At 35.7% G+C, this 24,312-nt stretch overlaps 1 protein-coding gene across 1 annotated transcript; it reads left to right on the top strand.

Annotated features, from left to right (window-relative positions):
• Positions 1-383: 383 nt before the first annotated feature.
• On the top strand, positions 384-23,906 carry LOC127837053 (cartilage matrix protein-like). Its single transcript, XM_052363868.1, has 5 exons — positions 384-439; positions 2,323-2,468; positions 21,762-21,976; positions 22,966-23,152; positions 23,614-23,906. Exons 1-5 carry the CDS (start codon positions 384-386, stop codon positions 23,904-23,906), a joined length of 897 nt encoding a protein of 298 aa, XP_052219828.1.
• Positions 23,907-24,312: the final 406 nt, after the last annotated feature.

Genomic DNA, 24,312 nt, shown 5'->3' with positions numbered 1-24,312 from the left:
AAAGCGTGCTAAAAAAACATTAAAATTAACAGTCTGAGCAATTTAGCTTTTTCTTCTTGCGTGCCGATAAGGGGAATCATTAACACGAACACATTATTTCAATTTTAAATAATATAGTGGGATTACGTCCCTTCACCCGTTTGCGTATTAAAAAATGTCGCATTGACTATGAAAAGGGTGTTAATTTGCCTGTCCATGTTAAATAAGGATTCTGCATTCCGTCTCTTCAGATACGCTCCGTTACAAATGGAAATGACAACAGTATCATGATGCGAATATACGTGTGGATATGAGAAAATAGTATAGTATTTGAATGAAGTTGAAGCCTACAAACTAATTACAACCTTTTCGTTTGAAAATCGCAATGATGTACATACAACGGTATGGTATTGCTTGAGGGATTCAAAAACAAAAAGATCAACGGAATTCAGCTGGATATGTGAGTTTTCTTTTCAGTAAAATAAATTGTCCATTGTTTGTTGTCCATCTTGGTCCCAACAGTTACGATCGTGAACCAGCTGCGGTTCTTCCTCTCTGATTTACGATTTAATACCAGAGGTTGGCTGGACCGCTAACTATTCACCGTTCGTGTTTATACCAGAGGTTAGCTGGACCGATAACTTTTCAGCGTCCGCGTAAATATCAGAGATTGCAATTGGCGGGACCGGTCACTATTCAGAGTCCGTTCTTAAACAGATATGGTCTGGACGAGTGACTATTCAGTATCCGTTTTAAAACCAGAAGTCAGCTTGATCAGTAACTTTGTAGGATCCGTGTGAATACCAGAGCTTGGTTGGACCGGTCACTGTCTAGAGTCCTTGTTAATACCAGAGGTTGCGTGGACAAGTTACTAGTCAGAATCCGTATTTATAAAAGAGGTTGGATGAATCCGTCAATATTCAGAGCCCGTGTTAATACAAGAGGTTTTTGGGACTGGTCAATTATCACAATCCGTGTAAATACCAGAGGTTGGATTGACCAGTGACTATTTTGAATCCGTGTTAATACCAGAGATTAGCTGAACCGGTCACTAGCCAGAGTCCTTGTTAATACCAGAGGTTGCCTTGACTAGAGACTAGTCAGAATCCGTGTAAATACTAGAGGTTTGATGAATCGGTCACTATTCAGAGTCCGTGTTGATACCAGAAGTTGTCTCGACAAGTGACTAGTCAGAATCCGTGTTTATGACAGAGGATGCATGGACCAGCAACTATTTTGAATCCATGTTAATACCAGGGATTTGCGAAACCGGTCACTTTCCAGAGTACATGCTAATACAAGGGATTGCCTGTAACAGTGACTTTTCAGAAACCGTATTTATACTCGAGGTTGCTGGGACAGGTCACTAATTACAATCCGTGTTCATAAGAGATGTTGGCTTGACCGGTGAATATTCAGAAACCGGGTTAATACCAGAGCATGTTAGCTTGACCAGTGGCTATTCAGAATCCATGTTCATAACATAGATTTCATTGACCGGTAACTATTCAAAATTTGTGCTAATACCAAAGGTTGCCTGGACTGGTGACTAATCAGCGTCCGTGTTAGTACCAGAGGTTGGCGGGACCGGTCATTTTTCATGTTTTCACGAGGCGCTATTCAGCGTCCTAGATAATATCAGAGGTTGTTTGGACAGGTGACTATTCAGCGTCTGTGTTAATACCAGAGGTTGATTAAACCGGTAACTAATCAGCGTCCGTGTTAATACCGGAGATTAGCAGGAGCGGTGACTATTCAGCGTCCGTTTTTATACCAGATAATGTTTGGTCCGGTGACATTTCAGCTCCCGCGTTCAAACCAGAGAGTGCCTGGACCGGTAACTATTCAGCGTCCGTGTTAATCCCGGAGATTGTCAAGTCCGGTGACATTTCAGCTTCCGCGTTCATACCAGAGAGTACCTGGACCGGTAAATATTTAGCGTCCGTGTTAATACCAGAGATTGCCTGGTCCGGTGACTATTCAGCATTCGTGTTAATACCAGAGATGTCCTGGACCGGTCGCCATTCAGAGTCCTTGTAAAAACAAAAGATTGCCTGGACCGGCGACTTATCAGCGTCATTATTAATACCAGATGTTGGCTGGACCAGTGACTATTCAACGTTCGTTTAAAAACAAGAGTTTGCCTGGACCAGTGACTATTCAGCGCCCTTGTTAATACCAGAGATTAGCACGACCAGTGACTATGCAGCGTCAGTGTATAAATAAGAGGTTGCCTAGATCGTAGCTTATCAGCGTCCATGTTTATGCCAGAGATTGTCTGGTCCGGTAAATATTCAATGTCCTGGTTAATACCAGAAATTGTCTGGTCCGGTGACAATTCAGCGTCCGCGTCATACCAGAGATTGTCTGGACCAGTGGCCATTCAGCGTTCGTGTTTATACCAGAGGATTTCTGGACAAGCAACTATTCAGCGTCCGTGATAGTACCAAAGATTGCCTGGACCGGTGACGCATTTAACATCAAGCAAAGTAATAATTTTCTTTTGACGCACAATATTGAAATTTGGACCAGTATTAGTTATCAGACTGTGTGCCCTTTACAAGTTTCGAGGCCTCGGAAGTATTTCATATATGGTCAAAGACGAGTGTTGACACTCTTCCCAATTGTAAATCTCAATTAACAGAGGATTCCCCGATCGTGTGTGCGTCGCAATCCCATAAACAATCGATCGTGTGTATGTCAAAATGCCAGTGTGTCTCAATGTCAATATAAAGGGGATTTCCCGAGCGTGTATAAGTCGCAATCCCAATTTAAAGGTAATTTCCCGATCGTGTGTAAGTTGCAATCGCGATGCGAGGGCTTGGTCGTGAGTACACGATCTTAACAAAAATTACCTTTATATGATGGTAAGTTATGCGAATGAGGATATGTATTTTATCAACTACGCAAACTGTTTACTTTGTTTTTATGGACTTTTATTAAATGACTTTACGAATAACAACTGTAATATATGTTATACATTCTGATTTAAACGTTGAAAAATATATTCTTCAAAAGATGTCAGCCGTGGGCCTCAAACTCTTGACCTTTCGATCCAATAGCAACTCCGCTAAAACAACACCGCGCAGGCTTATAAACCATAAATGGTAGCTTAACCAACATCTAGTTAATTCACGTTTTTGTTTTTGTTGTCATTATCGATGAAAAGCGTTACTTTCGCGTTATAATTGCGAAGATTTCGATTAATGATTATAAATAAACGAACATACATGTTAAGAATTTGACTCAGCCAGAGGTGTTCTTTTTATTGTTTGACTTTAATTCATACATTCTTGTTTAAGTATATGACAATTGTTTTTAAATTGTTATTTTAAAAAATTGTAAACAAGTCCCTTTACAATTTTACAATTTATAAGTTTCAATAAATCATTTCTGTGTACTGCAAATCGCTTGCCTAAATATATTGTAACTATAATTATTTCATAAACCTTAATTCTATATAACCTCTTTAACTGACATTATGTGCATAGACAAAACTTTAAAACAATTCACAAATTCGATGTTTTAGTTTTCTTCTATGCTATTTCAACTAACACCATACCCTCACACTGACAGTGTACATGAAGACATTAAAGCGGGTATATAGGATTTTTTATATGTGTTTAATTGTAAAATATTGATAGAATATGTTACAATTGCACAAAATAGGCAAGAAAAATTATACATTAAAGCCGAATTTCATAAAATGCAGCAAAGACAAATTAGCGGCCCGAGCCGATTGTGACGTACATATTTTCCTACAATAACCGAAGCATTCGTCTTTGTATTAAGATTGGAGTTAGTGTTCGTGTGTCGTTTGAATAGATATCGTTGCAGGAATTCAAATAAACCGTTAAACTAAGTTTAGATTCACATCGTACATGTATGATATACATGCTGGCGAATTCGGCTGTAAAGCCGTTTTCAATTTCAGAATTAAATATCTGGCTTATTTCGCATTTTTCGACACATGTTCTTCTTAACTTTTATTTTAATTTATATTGAAATATATATGTATTGCGCCATGAGAAAACCACCACAAATATCAAAATTTTCGATTTTTACTTTTTTTCATTTTCGGTATCTACGTTCTTTTCCGGTCCCATATATGTATAAAATGTCAAACTGTTCCAACTATAACCTAAACTAATTTACATTTTCGTTTACCGATGTGACGCTTAAGTGAGCGTCATTACGCCGTTATTTTGACGCCACGTCATATTTCATTTTATCTTCGAACTAACTTCGTACATATTTTGTTTGAAATGTCCGTCATCATTATTTAAAAGTTCAATGATGTTGTTGTAGTTACCGATGTCGTAAATGTGTTACTGTTTGGTAATGTCATATAATGTGTAAATATAAATTTATGTTTTTCTTCACGAAAATAAATACCGAAGTTTGTTTGATAATTTAACTGAACTCGGAATGTTAATATATTTTTGCTATTCAAACAAACGTAAAGAATCCACAATACATTAACAATTACTGGTTAAATAAACCGTTAGCACAGTTAGAACATTAAAAAGTGTCACATTCTGTCTAACACGCGAAGCCTTCCTGACCCTGAGCTGACAATAGAGGTCGCAAGTCATCACGCAAGTAAAACGCCGTGCTGCAGATAATCCAGGAGCGAGCAGCTGCACTGGACGGTCGGTCTTCGTTAAGAAGAAACCTGTGTTCTTCAATAAACACAAAGAGGTTTCTTAATTCACCGTCGCTGCATGTCTTCCCCATAAAAACGTGTGTACTCGCCGGAGTTCGACCAAAGTGTTCTGAGATGATACTTTACAAATCCTGAAATATATAAATATGCGTTAATCAATTGATGATTTATATACATGTATATATCAGTATATTTAAAGCAACAATGAAGTGGCAATTTAATAACAATTGCATTCTATAATATGCACATACTAACACAAAACATAAACCTTTCCATCATTGCTACTTAAACTTTAGTTATCCCCACGTTTTTCGGAGAAAAAGTGGGGATATTGTATTGATGTGCGTCTGTCCGTCCGTCCGTCCTGGCCACCTGCTCCTCCTACACTATTAGCACTAGAACCTTGAAACTTACATACATTATAGCTATGAGCATATGTGCGACGGTGACAGTGACATAATTTTTATCTGACACCTGGGTCAAAAGTTATGGGGGTTGGGGCGGGCCGAGTCAGAGACTTTCGCTCATTTTTTTTAATGTTATTTTACACTTACTTCTTCATTTCTGCACCGATTTACTTCAAATTGATACTGAGCCTCTCTTATGACAATAGGGTCAATCTCAACTATGCATGGCCCCATTACCAACCCTGGGGCGCCCCGGCCACATATGCCACGCCCATCCAAAATTGCCTTTTACTATAATTTCTTCATTTCTACACCGATTCACTTCAAATTGAAACTGAACCTCTCTTATGACAATACGGTCAATCTCAGCTATGCATGGCCCCTTTACCAACCCTATGGCATCCCGCCCACATAGGCCACGCCCACCCAAAATTGCCATTTACTATAATTTCTTCATTTCTACACCGATTCGCTTCAAATTGATACTGAACCTCTCTTATGACAATACGGTCAATCTCAGCTATGCATGGCCCCATTACCAACCCTATGGCATCCCGCCCACATAGGCCACGCCCACCCAAAATTGCCATTTACTATAATTTCTTCATTTCTACACCGATTCGCTTCAAATTGATACTGAACCTCTCTTATGACAATACGGTCAATCTCAGCTATGCATGGTCCCATAACCAACCATGGGGCGCCCCGCCCACATAGGCCACGCCCACCCAAAATTGCCTTTCACTATAATTTCTTCATTTCTACACCGATTCACTTCAAATTCATACTGAACCTCTGTTATGACAATACAGTTAATCTCAACTATGCATGGCCCCATTACCAACCCTGGGGCGCCCCGCCCACATAGGCCACGCCCACCCCAAATTGCCTTTTACTATAATTTCTTCATTTCTACACCGATTCACTTCAAATTGATACTGAACCTACTTTATGACAATACGGTCAATCTCAGCTATGCATGGCCCCATAACCAACCATGGGGCGCCCCGCCCACATAGGCCACGCCCACCCAAAATTGCCTTTCACTATAATTTCTTCATTTCTACACAGATTTACTTCAAATTTATACTGAACCTCTCTTATGACAATACAGTTAATCTCAACTATGCATGGCCCCATTACCAACCCTGGGGCGCCCCGCCCACATAGGCCACGCCCACCCCAAATTGCCTTTTACTATAATTTCTTCATTTCTACACCGATTCACTTCAAATTGATACTGAACCTCTTTTATGACAATACGGTCAATCTCAACTATGCATGGCGCCATTACCAACCCTGTTGCGCCCCGCCCACATATCCACGCCCACCCAAAATTGCCTTTTACTATAATTTCTTCATTTCTACACAGATTTACTTAAAATTTATACTGAACATCTCTTATGACAATACGGTCAATCTCAACTATGAAAGGCCCCATTACCAACCCTGGGGCGCCCCGTCCATAATAGGCCACATCCATCCAGAATTGTCTTTTACTATAATTTCTTCATTTCTACACCGATTCACTTCTAATTGATACTGAACTTCTCTCATGACAATACGGTCAATCTCAACTATGTATGGCCCCATTACCAACCATTGGGCGCCCCGCCCATAATAGGCCACACCCACATAGGCCACGCCCACCCAAAATTGCCCTTTACTATAATTTCTTCATTTGTATACCGATTCACTTCAAATTGATACTGAACCTCTCTTATGACAATACAGTTAATCTCAACTATGCATTGCCCCATTACCAACCCTGGGGCGCCCCGCCCACATAGGCCACGCCCACCCAAAATTGCCTTTTACTATAATATCTTCATTTCTACACCGATTCACTTTAAGTTTGATACTGAACCTCTTTTATGACAATGCAGTCAATTTCAACTATGCATGGCGTCATAACCAGCCCTGGGGCGCGCCGCCCACATGGGCCACGCCCACTCAATATTGCCTTTTACTATAATTTCTTCATTTCTACACCGATTTACTTCAAATTGATACTGAACATCTCTTATGACAATGCGGTCAATCTCAACTATGTATGGTCCCTTTACCAACCCTGTGGCGCCCCGCCCATAATAGGCCACACGAACCCAAAATTGTCTTTTACTACAATTTCTTCATTTCTACACCGATTCACTTCTAATTGATACTGAACTTTTCTTATGACAATACGGTCAATCTCAACTATGCATGGACCAATTACCAACCATGGGGCGCCCCTGGGTCAAACATGCGGCGTGGGGATATGCGTCGGCCTCTGCCGCGCCATTTCTAGTATAAACATATGTTAAATTTATTGACCCCCGGGGCGGGGTCAAATTTGACCCCAGGGGCATAAATTGAACAAATTTGAAAGAGGTTCACCCCAGGAACGCTTGTGAGAAGTTTTATCAGAATTGGACTTGTAGTTTAGGAGAAGATGTTTAAAGAAAAAGTAAACGCACGGACGGACGCACGCAAGCACAACGGACACAGGACCATGACATAAGCCCCACTGGCCTTTGGCCAGTGGAGCTAAAAATGCTTAATTGAAACATAATTTTAGTGATGTTACATATATCAAATCGGTAACTTGAAACGAATGAAGTTATAATTTCAAGTCCCCAATATTTAATGCTTAATGGCATAAATATTAAATACATATTAGCTATTTAAATACAAACTTTAATTACTTTGATACGGGTGATTTCGTTCCAAAGAATGATTTTATGTCTATTTTACTCATTTCATAATCAAATATAGATTCTATCTAGCAATACGCAGTGTTGCAAAACGCACACTTTTATTGCTTCAAAATTTATACAGCCGGGATTCGATCATAAATTTCGTGAAATTATGCACAAAAGCATGAAACTGTAATAACCAGGGATTCGATAATAAATCTTGTGACAACATATTTTTTAAATTATGTATTCGTTTCGTTGTATTGCTTCGTTGCACCCTACTTTGGTCCATGTGAATTTCCATGTCGCTAATGTAGACTAACCACAATAGTTATATCATCCCGATAACTTAATGAGTTTTGCGAGTCAATGCGTAAACATCATAACCAGACAGATCATTCTAAATCCATATTAACACTCAAAATCAACGAATATTTCGCTAATTATCTCGTAAAATAAAGTTAACAAATACACAATCAGTGTTCCGTATATAATATCCATAATTTCAACGTTAGATGTTGTCTAGTAACAATATATCTTCTTAAATATATGTTACCAGACCACAACTAGCGTTCACATTTTGGCTATTGCTTTGGGGAACAATGATTCTGTATAGGTTAACTTTACTTTACGAAATATTTTACGAAATATTCGTTGATTTTGAGTATTAATGGGCCTTTAAATAATGTCTTGTACCAAATTTCTGACTACAATGAGCATGGTGTTCATTACGTATTAGATAACGAGTTGTCGCTTTGGTTTGCTATGATTTTATGAAGATTTTCTTTCATTAAATTCTTAAAAACGTCCATCTCTCGGTCACTAAAGGGTTTAGCCCGTTTTTCGCTAATTATCCCCACGTTTTCCGGAGAAAAAATGGGGATATTGTGGTGTTGTGCGTCTGTCCGTCCGTCCGTCTGTTCGTCCTGGCCACCTGCTCCTCCTACACTATTAGAACTAGAACCTTGAAACTTACATACATGGTAGCTATGAGCATATGAGCGACGATGACAGTGACGGAAATTTGATTTGACCCCTGGTTCAAAAGTTATGGGAGTTAGGGCGGGGCCGGGTCAGAGATTTTCACTTATTTTTATGCCACCGATATGGTGCATTGGCCATAACTTTTGCAATATTGATGATAGCAGCTTGATATTTGGCATGCATGTGTATCTCATGGAGCTGCACGTTTTGAGTGGTTAAAGGTTAAGGTCAAGGTCATCCTTCAAGGTCAAAGGTCAAAAAAACAAATCCAATGGAAGTAATAAGCTTTAAAGGGAGGTAAGTAAATAACCTGCCAAATGATATAAAAAAAAAAATCAAAGTGGCGCATAGTTACACAGTAGTGGCGCAGAGATGTATTTAGTATTCAATTGTTTGTGTTAACTCATCTGTGAAATGGTTAAGCTGATCCATTTAATGTTTATACAAAGGATTATAAAATATTGGCGCAAAGGGACACCTGTATATGAGAGAAAAGATAGAATGCAGTCAAGCATAAAAAGCATGAGAAACTCATGTAATAGAGCCTCAAGAATCTATAAAAGGGCTGAAACTTTCAATTTGTGCAATTACAATTTTAGACTCATTTCTGAAAATCTGTCAAAATGTTCAAGTGGGAAAAATGTGAGAAACAATTTAAAGCAAGATGGACTTTGAACAGGCACATCAAAGACAGACATGAAATTCAACATAATCATTGTTGTGTACAAGATTGCGATAGAAAATTTCTGAGACGCTACTATTTAGTCAACCATTTAACCTCAAAACATAACTTTTCCAAAACAGAAGCAAGAAGATTGGCTATAAGAGAGCATGTTCAGCCATCCCATAAGTCATTCCAATAAGGATGACATGTACATAATTGACTACAGTGAAGTTGATTCATTATTAGATTTGTTAGGAGAGCAGGATGAGGAGGAGAAATTAGGGTATAGATTTTCACTCATTTTTTAGGTTATTTTACATGAACTTCTTCATTTCTACATTGAATTACTTCAAATTTATACTGATTACAGAACATCTCTTATGACAATACTGTCAATCTCAACTATGCATGGCCCGATTAACAACCCTGCGGCACCCCTGTGCCAAACATGTGGCGTGGGGATACGCGTCGGCCTCTGCCGCGCCATTTCTAGTTTTAATCCCTAGAAGTAGTCATATGCTTTTTAAATATTATTGTAAACACACATTTAAGATGCTTTAAATGAGATAAAATTACATACAATTGTTCAAACGACAACACATACATGTATTACACAATAAATAATGTTTTCAAAATATCGTTATAGTCCAGATATTCTCAGATACTATTCTACGACCGATCAAAGTTTCTTTCATTCACTGTCGACACTGATCAAGTGCATAACAATACGTGACGTGTTTCTAAATCAGGTTTAAACAAAGAATGTTAAAAAAAATAAGTAAGTGACGATTATGCGAAAAACATAATATAAATAAATATATATATAGTGTTAAAGCTTTAACCTCAAGTTCGGCAGCCATTCCATAAGTTTTTAACTTTAAAACGAAATCAAACACACCTGTACACAGATATATCACGCAAACATGCAAATCAATTTTTCGCAGAAATTATGCCGTAATGAAAATTACGATTTGCCAATGACGTCGTCGATGTCATTTGTGCTGGTTTTCTCATGGCGTGATTCATATATAATACGTTTTTTAAACATTTTATATAAATTTATAAATATTTAACAAAATCGTATATACCCGCTTTAACTAACAATTACGCTTTACATTTGCATACGCGACAGACGTTTAGCGATGCGTATAGTCGAATCATCCATCAGTGATTTTCCATGAGGTCATTCTTGCTGAGCTACGACTACGTTTTAACATTCCTTTCATTTTCAAACAGGATAAAACACTAATTGCTTTACAATAAAAGCCCCAATGCAATGATCTAATGTAATGATGTTCGTGTTAAATGTTGTGTTTTAAGAGACATGTTCACATATCTTGTTTTTGAAAATACAAAAACTAACAAAACTGTAATTTTTGTAAAGCTTAAAACTTTAATGTCATTTTTCTCCCCGTAATTCAATGGTTTTCTTTTTTATGTATTCTAATTAATGATAACACACAAAAGTACATTATTTTTGCTCATAAAACATGAAATATATACCAAACGAAATGTGTTTTTTGTGGACGTTTGTTCGCCAGAGATCTTTTGTTTCGGAATCTTGCAAACACATAACAACCTTAACGGTAATTTTGTTGTGATGAATGGATATTTCACGATCAAATGTTGCACATGTACACAAAAAGGAAACATGAATTTTAAACTCAATCTTTATTTGATAGAAACGTTCACTGGTAGATGTTCGATATTGCTTGCAATTCTGTCAAGGCATTGGTTTACTTTATTTTTAAATACAAAGTACTTGTTTTCACAAGGCAAAAATGAGTCGTTATAAGTAACCTCATTTCTTATGTTCGTTTTAAGTTTTATGGAGATAACCCAGACACATATGGAGGTCGAATGTAAACAAAAAGAGATACCGAAAAGATAAATAAAACTATACCATTTTTCATGGTATAGATATGTTTGTCGTGTTTAAATTCAATATTCCATTCAGAACTATGTAATATGGTCAATATAGTGAATTTATTGGGACAGAGGTATAATATCAACAAGATAGATGTCTATGTGTGAAAGGAAAGAGATAAATACGATCGAACTGTCCACAAAAGTAAATCCTTACGAATTCATTATTATTCAATTCGTGTTACAAAGGGTTTTATATTACCATGAATCTGAAGACGACAACTATAACTGGTCATTGGCCTTTTGCAAAGAAACCAATACTAGCATCGTTGAATACAAGTTTGCTGAATATCATGGTTTATTAAAAACAAAAATGCAACTTTAATCTGCAATTTCATCCCGAATCACCCAAAAGAGTATGATACATGTAATTTTTATCGAAGCGTCGTCTACCTGGACGTTTCACACATTAAATGTATTTTCTGTCAGACGACTACGATTAAATACGTATCTAAGGGGTAAAGGGTTAAGAAACACAGTAGGAAGTTCAACATTACTGATTCCTTGGCATATAGTACAAACAATGAATTTCACACATTCGAGTGTACGGCACACACTCAAGTTGAACACGCTTTACAGCTATAAAATCGTACACTCAATATTAATGTATGCCAAAGGCCGGTCTTTTGGTTGAATATGTACTTAACTTATTTCAACGTTGTGATTAATTATATGGATGCAGTTGTTTTACTTGCTAATGTGTAATAAATACCCAAATCAGCTTTAACACACGAGAAGTTAATGCCGGACAAAAAAATGCTTATTAAATAGAACAAATTATTGTATTATTTATAATAGCAGCTGTGAATACGCGATTTCTTATGGACCTATATTTCTATTCTTATTGTAGGTTTTTCTGCTTTTAATGTAGTTTTTTTATCTACATACAATCATCTCCACGAACGTTTCGAAGTTGGCTGTCTATTTCATGACATCGATATGCTCGCTTACATAGCTGGATCTTGAGTTCTCTTCCATGGTGCTGGTAACCTTTTCACGATCACTTATTTGTCGGAGAAGTTCCCTAACATAGAGCTTTAGTCCTTTTAAAAAGTAGGCGCGTGACATGAGTCATAGCGAAGATATAGTTATGATCTTAAGCCGATTTTGTTTTGTACGGACCATTAAATGTGGTTAGATTTGAAAGCTAGATAAACATGAAAATCACGTTGAACTGAAATGACAAAGTTTTCAAAGAATTCCCTTTATTTCGTGGTCGATTGCATTATTTGTAAGCAGGCCCATAGCCAGGGTTTTGAAAAGGGGGGTACATTTTTGCCGGCGAAGGGGGTGTGCGGGAGGGAATGTCCCCCTCCAGCAATCGGGGGCTTTGGAGGTCCTCTCCCTAGAACATTTCGATAATGAAACATCCTTTTATACGGTGTTTAACCCGACCCTAGTATGCGCGCACACACTTTGTTTACATATGCAACAACAAATTTATCAAATGTTAAATCAACAATAAGAACGGTATAAAATATAATTATTTATTGGATTCTCGGAATCTAAGATAAAAATGGCGTGTTTTACCATTCCAACATGCTACCATTCATAAATCGAGCAAATCCAATGGAAATGTTTGCCTTTTTTTTACAAAACAATTGTTTGTCTGCTACTGTGGATAGTACCAGAGGCATAGCTTTGCTCTAAACTTGCTAATAGTGTATTGTACAACAAACATGTATTGTACAACAAACACTGATTAACAAAACTGGGTCTTCTCTAATCTGCACCAATACTAACAATAATTCAAAATGGATAACTGGTTACTTTAATTATTTTTGTAAAACTATTTTTAACAAATAAGTTATATTTTTTTCTAAACGAATTTTAGAAACATATAACACTTAAGGCTTCAGTAAGACCCTATAACCACAAACTACTGGTCCTATGGTCTCAAAGTCCTTAACAATGTATACCAGGGGACCGTTTCTGGTACAATGCGTAACTTTACGGACGAAAATGTACGTACGTATAAAGTTACGTACGCTTTTCTGAATGCGTAAGTGCGTTTCCATAAACCGAACGTAGCGTAAAACTTAGTTGCTATGTTTGAATAATCTCTAAACAGAAGTCTGGTGATTGCGCGGACCTTATAGAGAACATTTAAAGAAATTCATAAAGTAGATTTAATTTGCTTTCTCTAACAAACTTTCGGTAGACTAAATATTTATACATTTATCCTTAAGAAGTACCTTATAAAGAGCAAAGTTCTTTCCCTTGTTTGCAAAATTGCGATGAAAAAAGGGGTCAACTGTAAAAAAAGTTCAATCTCTTGATTCTTTTAAAATTAAGTGTGGCCATTCTTTGCTGTGCTGGATATGCTCTTTGTTAAAACAGAAGAGATGATTCTTACTGAAGCAAATCTTTTACGAAGGTTAGTCAGATATATTTCAAACTGGAATTGCTGGAGCAAACTGGAAAAAAATGGATGGATAATACTGAGAAGACAGGCATGTGTATAGTAGCTTACACATCTGAATTTACAGAAACATAATCAAGGAGTTTCCTGACAGGAATTCAATTTACTGGAAGGGTATCTTTGATTATGTTTAGTGCGTTACTGAATTACAAATGGAATGTCCTATAATGAGAAGAACATCAGCAATGGCCTCTGTAAAGAAGGTAGTATTTTTTAACATTTCATTTACTGATCAATGATAATGTACAGTAGTACAGTATGGTTTTAGAAGAATTAACAAACTATGTAGCTTGTATTCACTTGTCGCACTTCTAGATAATTTTATAACAATCAACATCATGTTTTTACCATGTTTATATTTATTCTTGTGTGCACAATATTTAAAACAAACAACAACATATTTTTACTCATAAATTCATTTAAAATGAGAATCTTTTTTCTGTGATAAATTAACATTGTGCATGAATGCTTCTATTAATTTGAGACAATAGGCATTGGCAATTATAAACTCGTGCAGAATCGTCTACACTCGATCATTCTCAAAGTCAGTTATTATATCAGCGATTGATACACTAACATAAGGAATATATAAATATATATATTGGCTGAGCTCGTCTAAATGTTCGTGCCAATGTTGAAGAGAACTCGAGCAAATGTCGTCCTTAAACGACCAGCTCGTCCACTTTAAGGCAAGTGAAAACTCGCCCAAAGTCGTACAGAACATGAAGCTAACATTCGTAACAGTCTAACATGGTTTTACGGAATGGTTATGGCCAGTTGGCTTGGTTAGATTTGCCCGTTTGGGACTGTTTTGAAATGTCAGTGGAATTGTCAAATATATTTAATGTGGTAAGCCTGGAATGGTCAAAGCAATTTGATGACTATGATGATGATGATGATGATGGTGATGAAGATGATGATGATGATGTTGTTGTTGTTGTTGTTGTTGATGATGATGTTGTTGTTGATGATGATGATGATGATGATGATGATGATGATGATGATAATGATGATGATGATGATGATGCTGCTGCTGCTGATGATGATGATGATGATTTGATATCCCCCATCCATTTGTGTTCCAATATTGATTTAAATACACTCGGTCATATGCAGTCGGCGTTCTTATTGATCTACTTTAGTCAACAGTCGAAGACAAACTCCGTAGGGTAAGGCTACTTAAGAAATGCTTGGCATTATTAAACTGTATGTCAATAAATCAACAGTGATATTTGCGAAAGTTATTAACGTTTGAGTAGTTTATTAAAACCTAAAATGTATTGCACTTGTATTGCCACTTGTTGAAGAAATACGATATTCGGTGACTCTTTACTGGGCTGTTCTAGATTGTATTTATCGGTACTGGAAATTTCTTTTATTTGATCTATTTAAATTAAAACAAATATATCAAGGGAGGATTTTGTTTGAATTTATTTGACAAGTACTCGTCGTAAGCATAACATATCTTAGGAACTTTAGCGTGTCATTCATTAATTAAAATAAAAAACAAATATATTAAGGGAGGATTTTGTTTGAATTTGTTTGACAAGTACTCGTCGTAAGCAGTACATATTTTAGGAACTTTTAGCGTGTCATTCATTAATTAAAATATTTTTTTTATAAAATAGCAGCTTCACGTAAAGTATTTTATTCAAAATTAAATGCATTAAGCATTAAATGCCAAAGAAACAACAGACACTTGAATTGTATAACCTTATTTTGAAACATGATTCGAGCGAGTGATTCTTAATATTCATTAGTTATGACATATATTTACAACTAATAAAATATCTATGCAAATTATATCGGCATAAAAAATGAAACGTTATTATTGTTTTCAATATAAAACAAATCTTACAAAGACAACTATGCACATGTTTTGTGTTACGATATTATGCAGGCGTTGTGCAGATCAAACATTAAATTAATCCATAAGCACACAGTCGAAAACAATTAATATTAGCACAGACTACTGTATAATTGTCATTCATTGACACAGCAGTATAATATAAATGCAACTATTTACAAAAACGTAGATTATACAATTCTAATACATAATTCTTACAGAAAAAGTATACTTTTACCCATGTTTACAATGAATCAATTCTATCACTCAGCAAACGTCACATTCGTTGAGTTCAAATTGGCGTCTTGTGATGAATAAAGCTTTGTTCAAAACGAAAGTTGAATGAATTGTCAAAAGGAAAATCGAACAAATCATAACAACAATCGATTCGAACATGTAAAATTTCCTCTCTTAGCAAAACTCCAATCCACAATCGTACACAATAGATCCTGCACAATCACGCAGGATTTCCGTTAAAGTATCTTTCCATGCCCTACCAAGATCTTAATATAGATAAAGGTTTAAATTAACTAAAATGATGTTGCGCTCGTAGATTTCGTAGTCTACGTTCGGTTCTCCGAAATATCGGTGCATACGCCGACATATTTACGCTAAATTACTGAGTTACGTGAGCCTTTGAGCACACGTAACTTTACGTGCAAAAATACGGTAAACGTAACTTTACGAAGTTTATAGAAACGCTACAAACTAAACGTTTTGCACTTACGCATGATTTTTGAACGTACGTAGTTTTAAGAAACGGTCCCCAGGACGTTAAAAAAAACATGTACTTATTTGCCCATTATTTGCTCAAGATCCGTCACAGCTGATGAACATTTAACGTTGACGTCCACCTGATCATATGTTATAACGTTTTAAATTCATTATAAAAACTGTTTAAGGGTAGGACATGCCTAGTGTCAAGTTTGACATAATTAAAACATTGTGGAAAGTTATGTATGTTGAGTAGAACAGACGCCATTAAGTGTTGGTAAACTACAAAAGCTATATTGCTTTGTAGAAATTATTTGTTTTCTCGTCATTCAACAAAAAAGTTATCATGTCTTGACCATAGCTGATATTTTTGTTGCTGGAAACCCCTTTAAGGTATCCAAAAATGATTGTACGGGGATATAACAAAAAGACAACGCATTTTGTCGGAAATGCTGTGCACCATGTGTAATTGTTATAAATCGTGGTATAATGCAAAGTTATTAACCAGTGACTCATAAGTCTTCGTCAATAGTCATAGGGTGTCCTTTGATTTCAGTCTTTTTCGGAAGCTGACATAACATTCCGTTAATAATCATCTTAAATGTATTTTCATTTTCACAGGATTATTTATTCAACTAAATCAAATAGTTTTTAGATAATTGTCGAAAAAGGTTAATGGACTGGGATTTCAAACCACAATAAGTAGGCTTCATCATTTTGTTATGATATATGTTTAAGTTATAGCTTTTATACAGACATAAATAACGATAACAAAAGTTACATTACGATCATTCAGTATCAAATATCCTTAAATAAGTATCGATTTTATACGGATTAGGGTGCCAGGTTAATATTTTTTCATTATACAGAAAACAAATATTCATTTATAACAAAGATTCAAATTCCATTTTGCGCGGACCGGCTTCTTAGATCTTCTCAAATTTTGCTGCCAAAACTTCTGTTGATTTCAACAATTCTGCGGTTAAAAATTGTAAATAAAAATCATGCGCTATCTTGGAAATGACTTAATCGAGATATGAATTATATGGTGACTTGTCGGTTGCATATTGAATACATTATTTTAACGCTAAAATACGAAGACTCACTGGGTTCATGGAAAAATAAATAACCGTTTTTGCGTAAAATTAAGTTGTGTGCAACTTATAGTACAATTTTTTTTACTTGTCAAAAAAGATTGGGTGCGAACGCACCCAACGCATCCCCCTGGCTACGGGTATGGTAAGCAAGACTGATTAAAAGAAAGGTTTCACTTATTAATAATGATATCTGAACTAAAACGTATCTACCTAACTATCTACTCATTAATGCTCCCATTTCGTATTATTATGAGAAACAATGAATAATAAATCACGGGTTATTGTCTTTCCTATAATAATTTAAAATATACATAAAAAAAATCAAGTTGAATAAAAACCAATAAGTCGAAATAAAGTAGCGTGCTTTTTTAACATCATAGATGGATATAAAATATGTTGTTATAGCTTTTTAATTGGATTGATGTGAACTTAATATTCACAGTATAAAATAAAGTTCGGTGTTACCAAAAAGTATTATTCAAGCAAAACGAGGACATGTCAGCATTTATCGTAAAACGTGAAGTAAATGTATCCGAGTTATTTCACATACACTTTTACAATTAGATGAAATATATGTAAAGGGTACTATTAGACTAGTTACAAATCAATAAAGCGTATTTTCTTCACAGAAGTCCGAAAGTCCGAAAACGCACTTTCTCGTACCTACAAGCATACGGTATATTGGAACGTTATTAAAACGGTCGAACCTTGATCTACTTTCTTAAACTTTGTTATAAACAACGATTTTCATCTATAATACATACGTCTACATGGGTGCGGTTAACAAATAACATAAATTTACAAATAACACAAAGCACAACGCAAAGAACAGAAAGGGACCGTACAATTCAACAAATTGAAAGATGAAGACACATTTTCACTTATCGACTATAACGCCGTTCTTGATAAACTGCAGGACAAGATATCGCAGATACTGACTTTAAACGAAAATATTATGGGTTTTACGGACAACGATGAAAAAAGTATGAGAGTAAGAGAAATGCATGCTTGAATTCGATTTGAAGATGCGACATCTCATGAACTTTTGCAATAAACACTTGCAATAATAGTCGAATTTTGCCAGTACTGTAGAAAAATCAGCCTCACAGGATCAATACCGCAAATATTCGCATTTTATTCGACTAACGCCTTCAAAACTCAGTCACCAGCCGCCGGGAAAGATCAAGCATTCCCCAAGTCACAGTTCTTTATCGCCGGGAAGGCAACATCTTACATCGGATCGCAGTCGTCTTTAATACGTCTCTACAAGGCATCTCTCACGCTATCGTTGGGTCGCAAAATGGTATCGTCGTGTCGTAACGGGGTATCGTCGGGTCGTACCATGGTTTGACGTTTCGCAGCGAAGTACCATTGGGTTACAGAATGATCTTTACCAGCCCTCGCACACGACTAAGACAAAGTATGACTCGTTCTTATACATCGCCGTCGCTGTAATATAACCTTATGATATTGAGTTTCAAAAAGGGATTGCCATATGTATCGTTTGTCTAATGTATCTTCGCGAGTATCGCAATAATTTTACAGTGTTAACTCTTGCATGATATATTAATTTTGAGTAAAACATGGGGATTGCGCATATAAATTGATGATTTTACGATTGGAGCATTTAAAAAGAAACTCGTTCTTCCTGTTCTCTAACCGCAAACATGTCGTTATATTTTCTTATTAGAAATCGTTATTTTAAATTGTATGAGGTAAACACGTACCACTTGTTTTTGTTATGTTCGTGTTTAATTCACGCATGCTTCGACGATCTTCAGCTCGGATAGGCTGAAATTTCAACCAATAATTTTTTTCGAATATCCGCATTGACTTATTAACAAGCGATTTACATCTAAAATACTAACGCCGACATTGGCTGTGTTATCTGGATTGCGCTGCTTTTCTTTAAAGCAAGCGATTTTTAATTTTGCTACTTTGATTGCTCTTCTTTTCTTTTTAACCACCGATTTACATCTTCACTACAAAACGCCGACAATTGGCGATGAGAACCTGCAAAACAGGCATGGTCTGGATGGTTACCAGCCCTACTCATAAGTTAGCGCAAATGTTTCACTCTGTATACGAACTGAATACCTTTATTTCGAATATCAATGACGTCAGTGCGACGTCAACAGTTCCTTATTCATAATTCGAACCGATTAAGGGACTGTGTTATTCTATAATAAATCTAAGTAGAAATGCACTGTAATTGATATTTTTAATATCCAACTCATAGTATTTATGATGAAAAATATTAATTGTAGACCTTTACTACTTATTTGTTTTTATTTCACTTATTTTGTTTTTCGCGGCTGAAAAAGAAAAACGAAATCAGATCCTTAGTCCTAATATAAGCCGAATAAGTAACTGGCATTTTCTTACTCAAGCAATAAAATCAAAGACAAAGTGTACCGCATATAAATGAAAATCTTTTCAATTGTTTTTATATTAAAAATATTAGTGCACGACATGTTAACATGGTTATATTAAATGATAACCAAATACTTTATTCGGGGATAAATAAGAAAAAAAGGAACGAGCTCCTTATTCCGTATTCAATCCAAATAAGTAACTGTCTTTTCTTACTTAAAGGAGCCTTTTCACAGATTTTGGCATATTTTGAAGGTTGTCATTAAATGCTTTATATTGATAAATGTAAACATTGGATCTTAAAATCCCCAGTAAAAATTCAAGAATACAATTTAAAAAAGTAGCCGGTACCAGGGCTCGAACTAGTGACCCCCGGAGTCCTGGAGTAAGTCTGAAATAAAAACACATTAGCCCTCTCGGCTATTCCGCAGGGTATACACATTTTAAGTATGTTATACCTTATATAAGCAATATTCGTAGTTTCGTAAATTTAAACGACAACAACAGAACTCTCCAAATTATTCAATCGTTTCGCGTTGCAACGCTTTATAATTTTTAGGTTTTCAAATCGTCAAAAGATACATATGATGGCTATATTGGACTATGGTAAATGATCAGTAATACTGTTTCCTCACAAATATCATAACTTAAACGAAAATTTGCGAATCTGAAACAACTTTTTTCAATTTTGTCAATTTTCCAAACCGTGAAAAGATCCCTTTAAAAAAATAAGATCGTTAAGAAACTTGATCACCAGGTCAAAGGTTAGAAACACCTTGTTACCACTCTACAAGCCACATGTATGACCCTATCTTGATAAACTTTGGTCAGAATGATTTTCTTGACAATATCTAGGCCAAGTGTGACTCTTGGTCATGCCTTCCAAAAAAGGGTCATGAGGTCAAGTTTCTGATCAGCTTTGTTTAAAATGACATTTAATGATTTATTTAACGTCATAAAACATTATTCTAAATTTTACGAGGTAAACACTTTCTATTTGTTTTTGTTCGTCTTTCAAGCATGAATGCTTTAACAATCTCCAGATCGGATAGGCTGAATTTTCAACCAATACATTCTCGTCTTTCTCAACATCCGCATTGACTTACCATATAAAACATTCAGAAGTGCACTGAGAAAGTCGAAATTTGAACTTCAACATAAAGCTGCGAAAAGTGACATTTTTCGTTCATTATTTGTCGTTTTTTTATATTAAAAATGGAGACATACTTTGCGACAATTACTATAATCGGAATTGCGACATGTTTCCTCGTAGGAACAAACGGTTTTCTTTTTAAAAAGAACGATTGTTTGGTATCGGAATGGTCACAATGGAGTGCGCCGTATGGTTTTGGTGATATTTCGAGAGAAAGGAAGATTCTTCGCTACCCAACCAACGGAGGGGCCGCATGTCCCGCTGTGCTTGTAGAAGTGAACCAAACATGTATGTAAATCTTACTGTAAACGTTTGAGACGCTGGCGTTTAACATGTTCACAATTGTATTTGACCAGACAGATTTAGCTCCATAATGACATAACTAGTATTAAAATATCATTGGTATACATGTTTTACATATGATACACGTAGAATTTCGAATTTGTTAACGTTTCACTTTTTGCAGAAACTTTTTGCACAAAAATTTCTGTTTAAAAGTACTGTGTTCGTATTTATTTAATGTATAACGAGAAGAAAACTAAAACACATACTTAACGACAAATACTATGGATATTAAAAAAAAATAATTGATAATAACTGTTTTTTACTTCACTTCTATTTATTTTAAATGTTCTCTGATAAACTGCAGTCTTCTACATGCATTATATCGAAACATGGTAATGTAATATCATACTCCTTTTTTCTTAAGTGTATAAACACACTCTGGAAAAAAATGTATAATTTAATCAAAATGGCGTGCCTCTTTCTAACTCGATCATCTTGTATTATGCCTGCGAATATGTTTTGCTCAAAACGTAAGCATAGTTCCATATAGACTCATGCTTTTCACAGCGCAGACACCGCCTCTTAATGCGACGGCGGGGAATATGATCAGATACTTCATTAAACGGGCCCGTCTTCAGAAAAGACAGGCGGTCGGTCAACTCCGCGATTTGCTGGTCATAGTTGACTCGTCAGGAAGTATAACACCAGAGGGGTTCGCCATCGGCAAGAAGCAACTGTCGCGACTCCTTGGCATGCTGTGCCCAGTACCCAACCCTTTCGATGTAAGTCTGACATTTATGTAAATGATTCGAAACCAAACTGCCAATTTTCAATGTGATTGTGGTCTAAATGTTCGCATGCACAGGTAAATCCGCGCCTTCAACTTGACAAATAAGAGACATAATGAGACCTGACAGATTGACAACATTACCATTACAAAAACACTTTTCAATGAAACCGTATGTGCAGGTTACATAATTAATTTTTCCGCATGCGCCAAAATCGTGAATAAGATCGAAAAGATAAGGATGACAAAACATAATTTAATTTAAAAACAAAATAACAATCATGACTGCAAAATTACGATCGTTATGTTGAGCCGTAAACATGTTGTTTGTTACCATTACCCCGATCGATCAAATACACTAAATTTACTATAAAATGTTATATCGATTTTGATTCAAATGTTAGTATTCGCTGTATAAACTCTCAATAAAAAATGACTAAATAAGAATGTCAAATTGATTATATTTCATCATATCAACTCTCACAACGTGAGGAATCGCAAAACAAAAAAAGCAGTCCAGCATATAACAATTTTTGGTGATGTTAGGGGAAACACATATCATTTTGGTATAATGGGTATTCATCAATTAAAAAAACAAGTATAAATACTTAAAGGCACTGTTAAAGCGCGTTAGATTTTCTCCTTGAGGACCCGGGTACAAAACCCGGCAAAGGCCAAAAAATGTATTCACTTTTTATATAATTGTTTTAGGTAATTTAAGAGTGTTTCAATGAGTGTAGATTTGTAAATAAAATTAATATACAAATGTAAGCATGTCAAAAAAAGAAAATCTGGAAATAAGCCTTTTAAACCATATGAGCGTATTATCAGAGATAATGTCTTTAAATAGGGTGTATTGTTTAGTTACTTAAAACGAAAATGAAACTGAGAGCATTTTCCTACGCTTTTTGTTTCAAATCATGATTTGGAAAAACTCATATACATCTATATCAATTCTAAAATGAGGATACAAAATAATTTTAGAGCAACTACCAAAGAGCCGCTCTGCTGCAGTACTCGTCAACCGTCCAGGAGATCTTTGATTTTAACGACAAGCCGTCAACGAACCTCGTGCAACAGGGGATTAACTCCATGATATACGACGCAGGGATTACGTGTACAGGAGATGCGTTCAACTACGCATATAACAACATGTTCACAACGGCTAAAGGTATCATGGATGAATGCTTCTTTGTTTACATTACACGTTATGGAAAGAGTTTAAATATTTAAATCAACTCCCGTTTGTTTTTTTGTAAAAAATCTTCAGACTATGTTTTTGCTTACTTATCATCAGAAAGTCCCGTATGATGTATGATGTATGGAGTGCGAATTTGCGTTTGCAAATTTGACATTAGTTGGTTTGCATTGCAATTATAATAGACGCCGAATATACTTTTAAATACATATTGTTCTTTAATAATGATGCTTTTGTGGTCATCTAGATAATTATCATTTTCATTAACTTGTCATTGTTGCAGAAATTGTAGTTGTACTAATTCATTTATTTATTTTACAAGCAATTGGGGAAGCTACCACAGATCGTCAAACAATACTGAACGGTTACTATGATTTTGTATAACATAAGCGGCTGACTCCAAATTAAAAAATATATATTTCTCCCAACTTTAGGCATGCGCACTTCGCCTGATGTCAAACAGGAAGTGCTTATTATAACGGACGGACAGTCGAACTGCGGGGTAAACGCAATAGCGGCAGCTGCAAATCTGCAAACAAAGGCGGATGTCTTCGGATTAATGATTGGGTACCACACTCCGGCCGGCGAGGCTGAACTAACCTCCTACGTGTCCTATCCGATAAACACGCATCTGTTCGCAATTAATGGAATGCAGGATTTGGAACAACTCGTAAATTTGATTGACAGCCAACTGAGTACCGTACCGTGCGCACCGTTTGACCTTTAATTTACCGTGTCTTAAGCGTTTCAATGACTCGATGACTGAAAGAATATAAAACAAAATACGTATACGGATAACATGTTACATTTCTATTCCTTATTTATTCGAACTTTGAATGCAGCATCTATACTTTCGATTCTAGTTTTATTTCATAAATAAATAAATAATCGTTTATACAATTGTTTCGTTATTGCCAATACTTTTGTCTCCAACACATTTTATTTAAGACTGAACACACATACATATAAAATACGAAATATTACGCAATAATGTTATGCAATTAGAGATGAACCGATGCATATTAACAATATCTAAAGTTTTATATATAATGACATACACAACTTTAGGTTAGAAAGGTGGGAACATGTCTTTAATTTTAATATACAGATGTGAAAAATCTTTAACATTTAAC

This window comes from Dreissena polymorpha, chromosome 1 (genome assembly GCF_020536995.1).
Source record: "Dreissena polymorpha isolate Duluth1 chromosome 1, UMN_Dpol_1.0, whole genome shotgun sequence".
Classification (NCBI taxonomy): domain Eukaryota; kingdom Metazoa; phylum Mollusca; class Bivalvia; order Myida; family Dreissenidae; genus Dreissena; species Dreissena polymorpha.
This window is presented reverse-complemented; position numbering and strand designations above follow the sequence as displayed.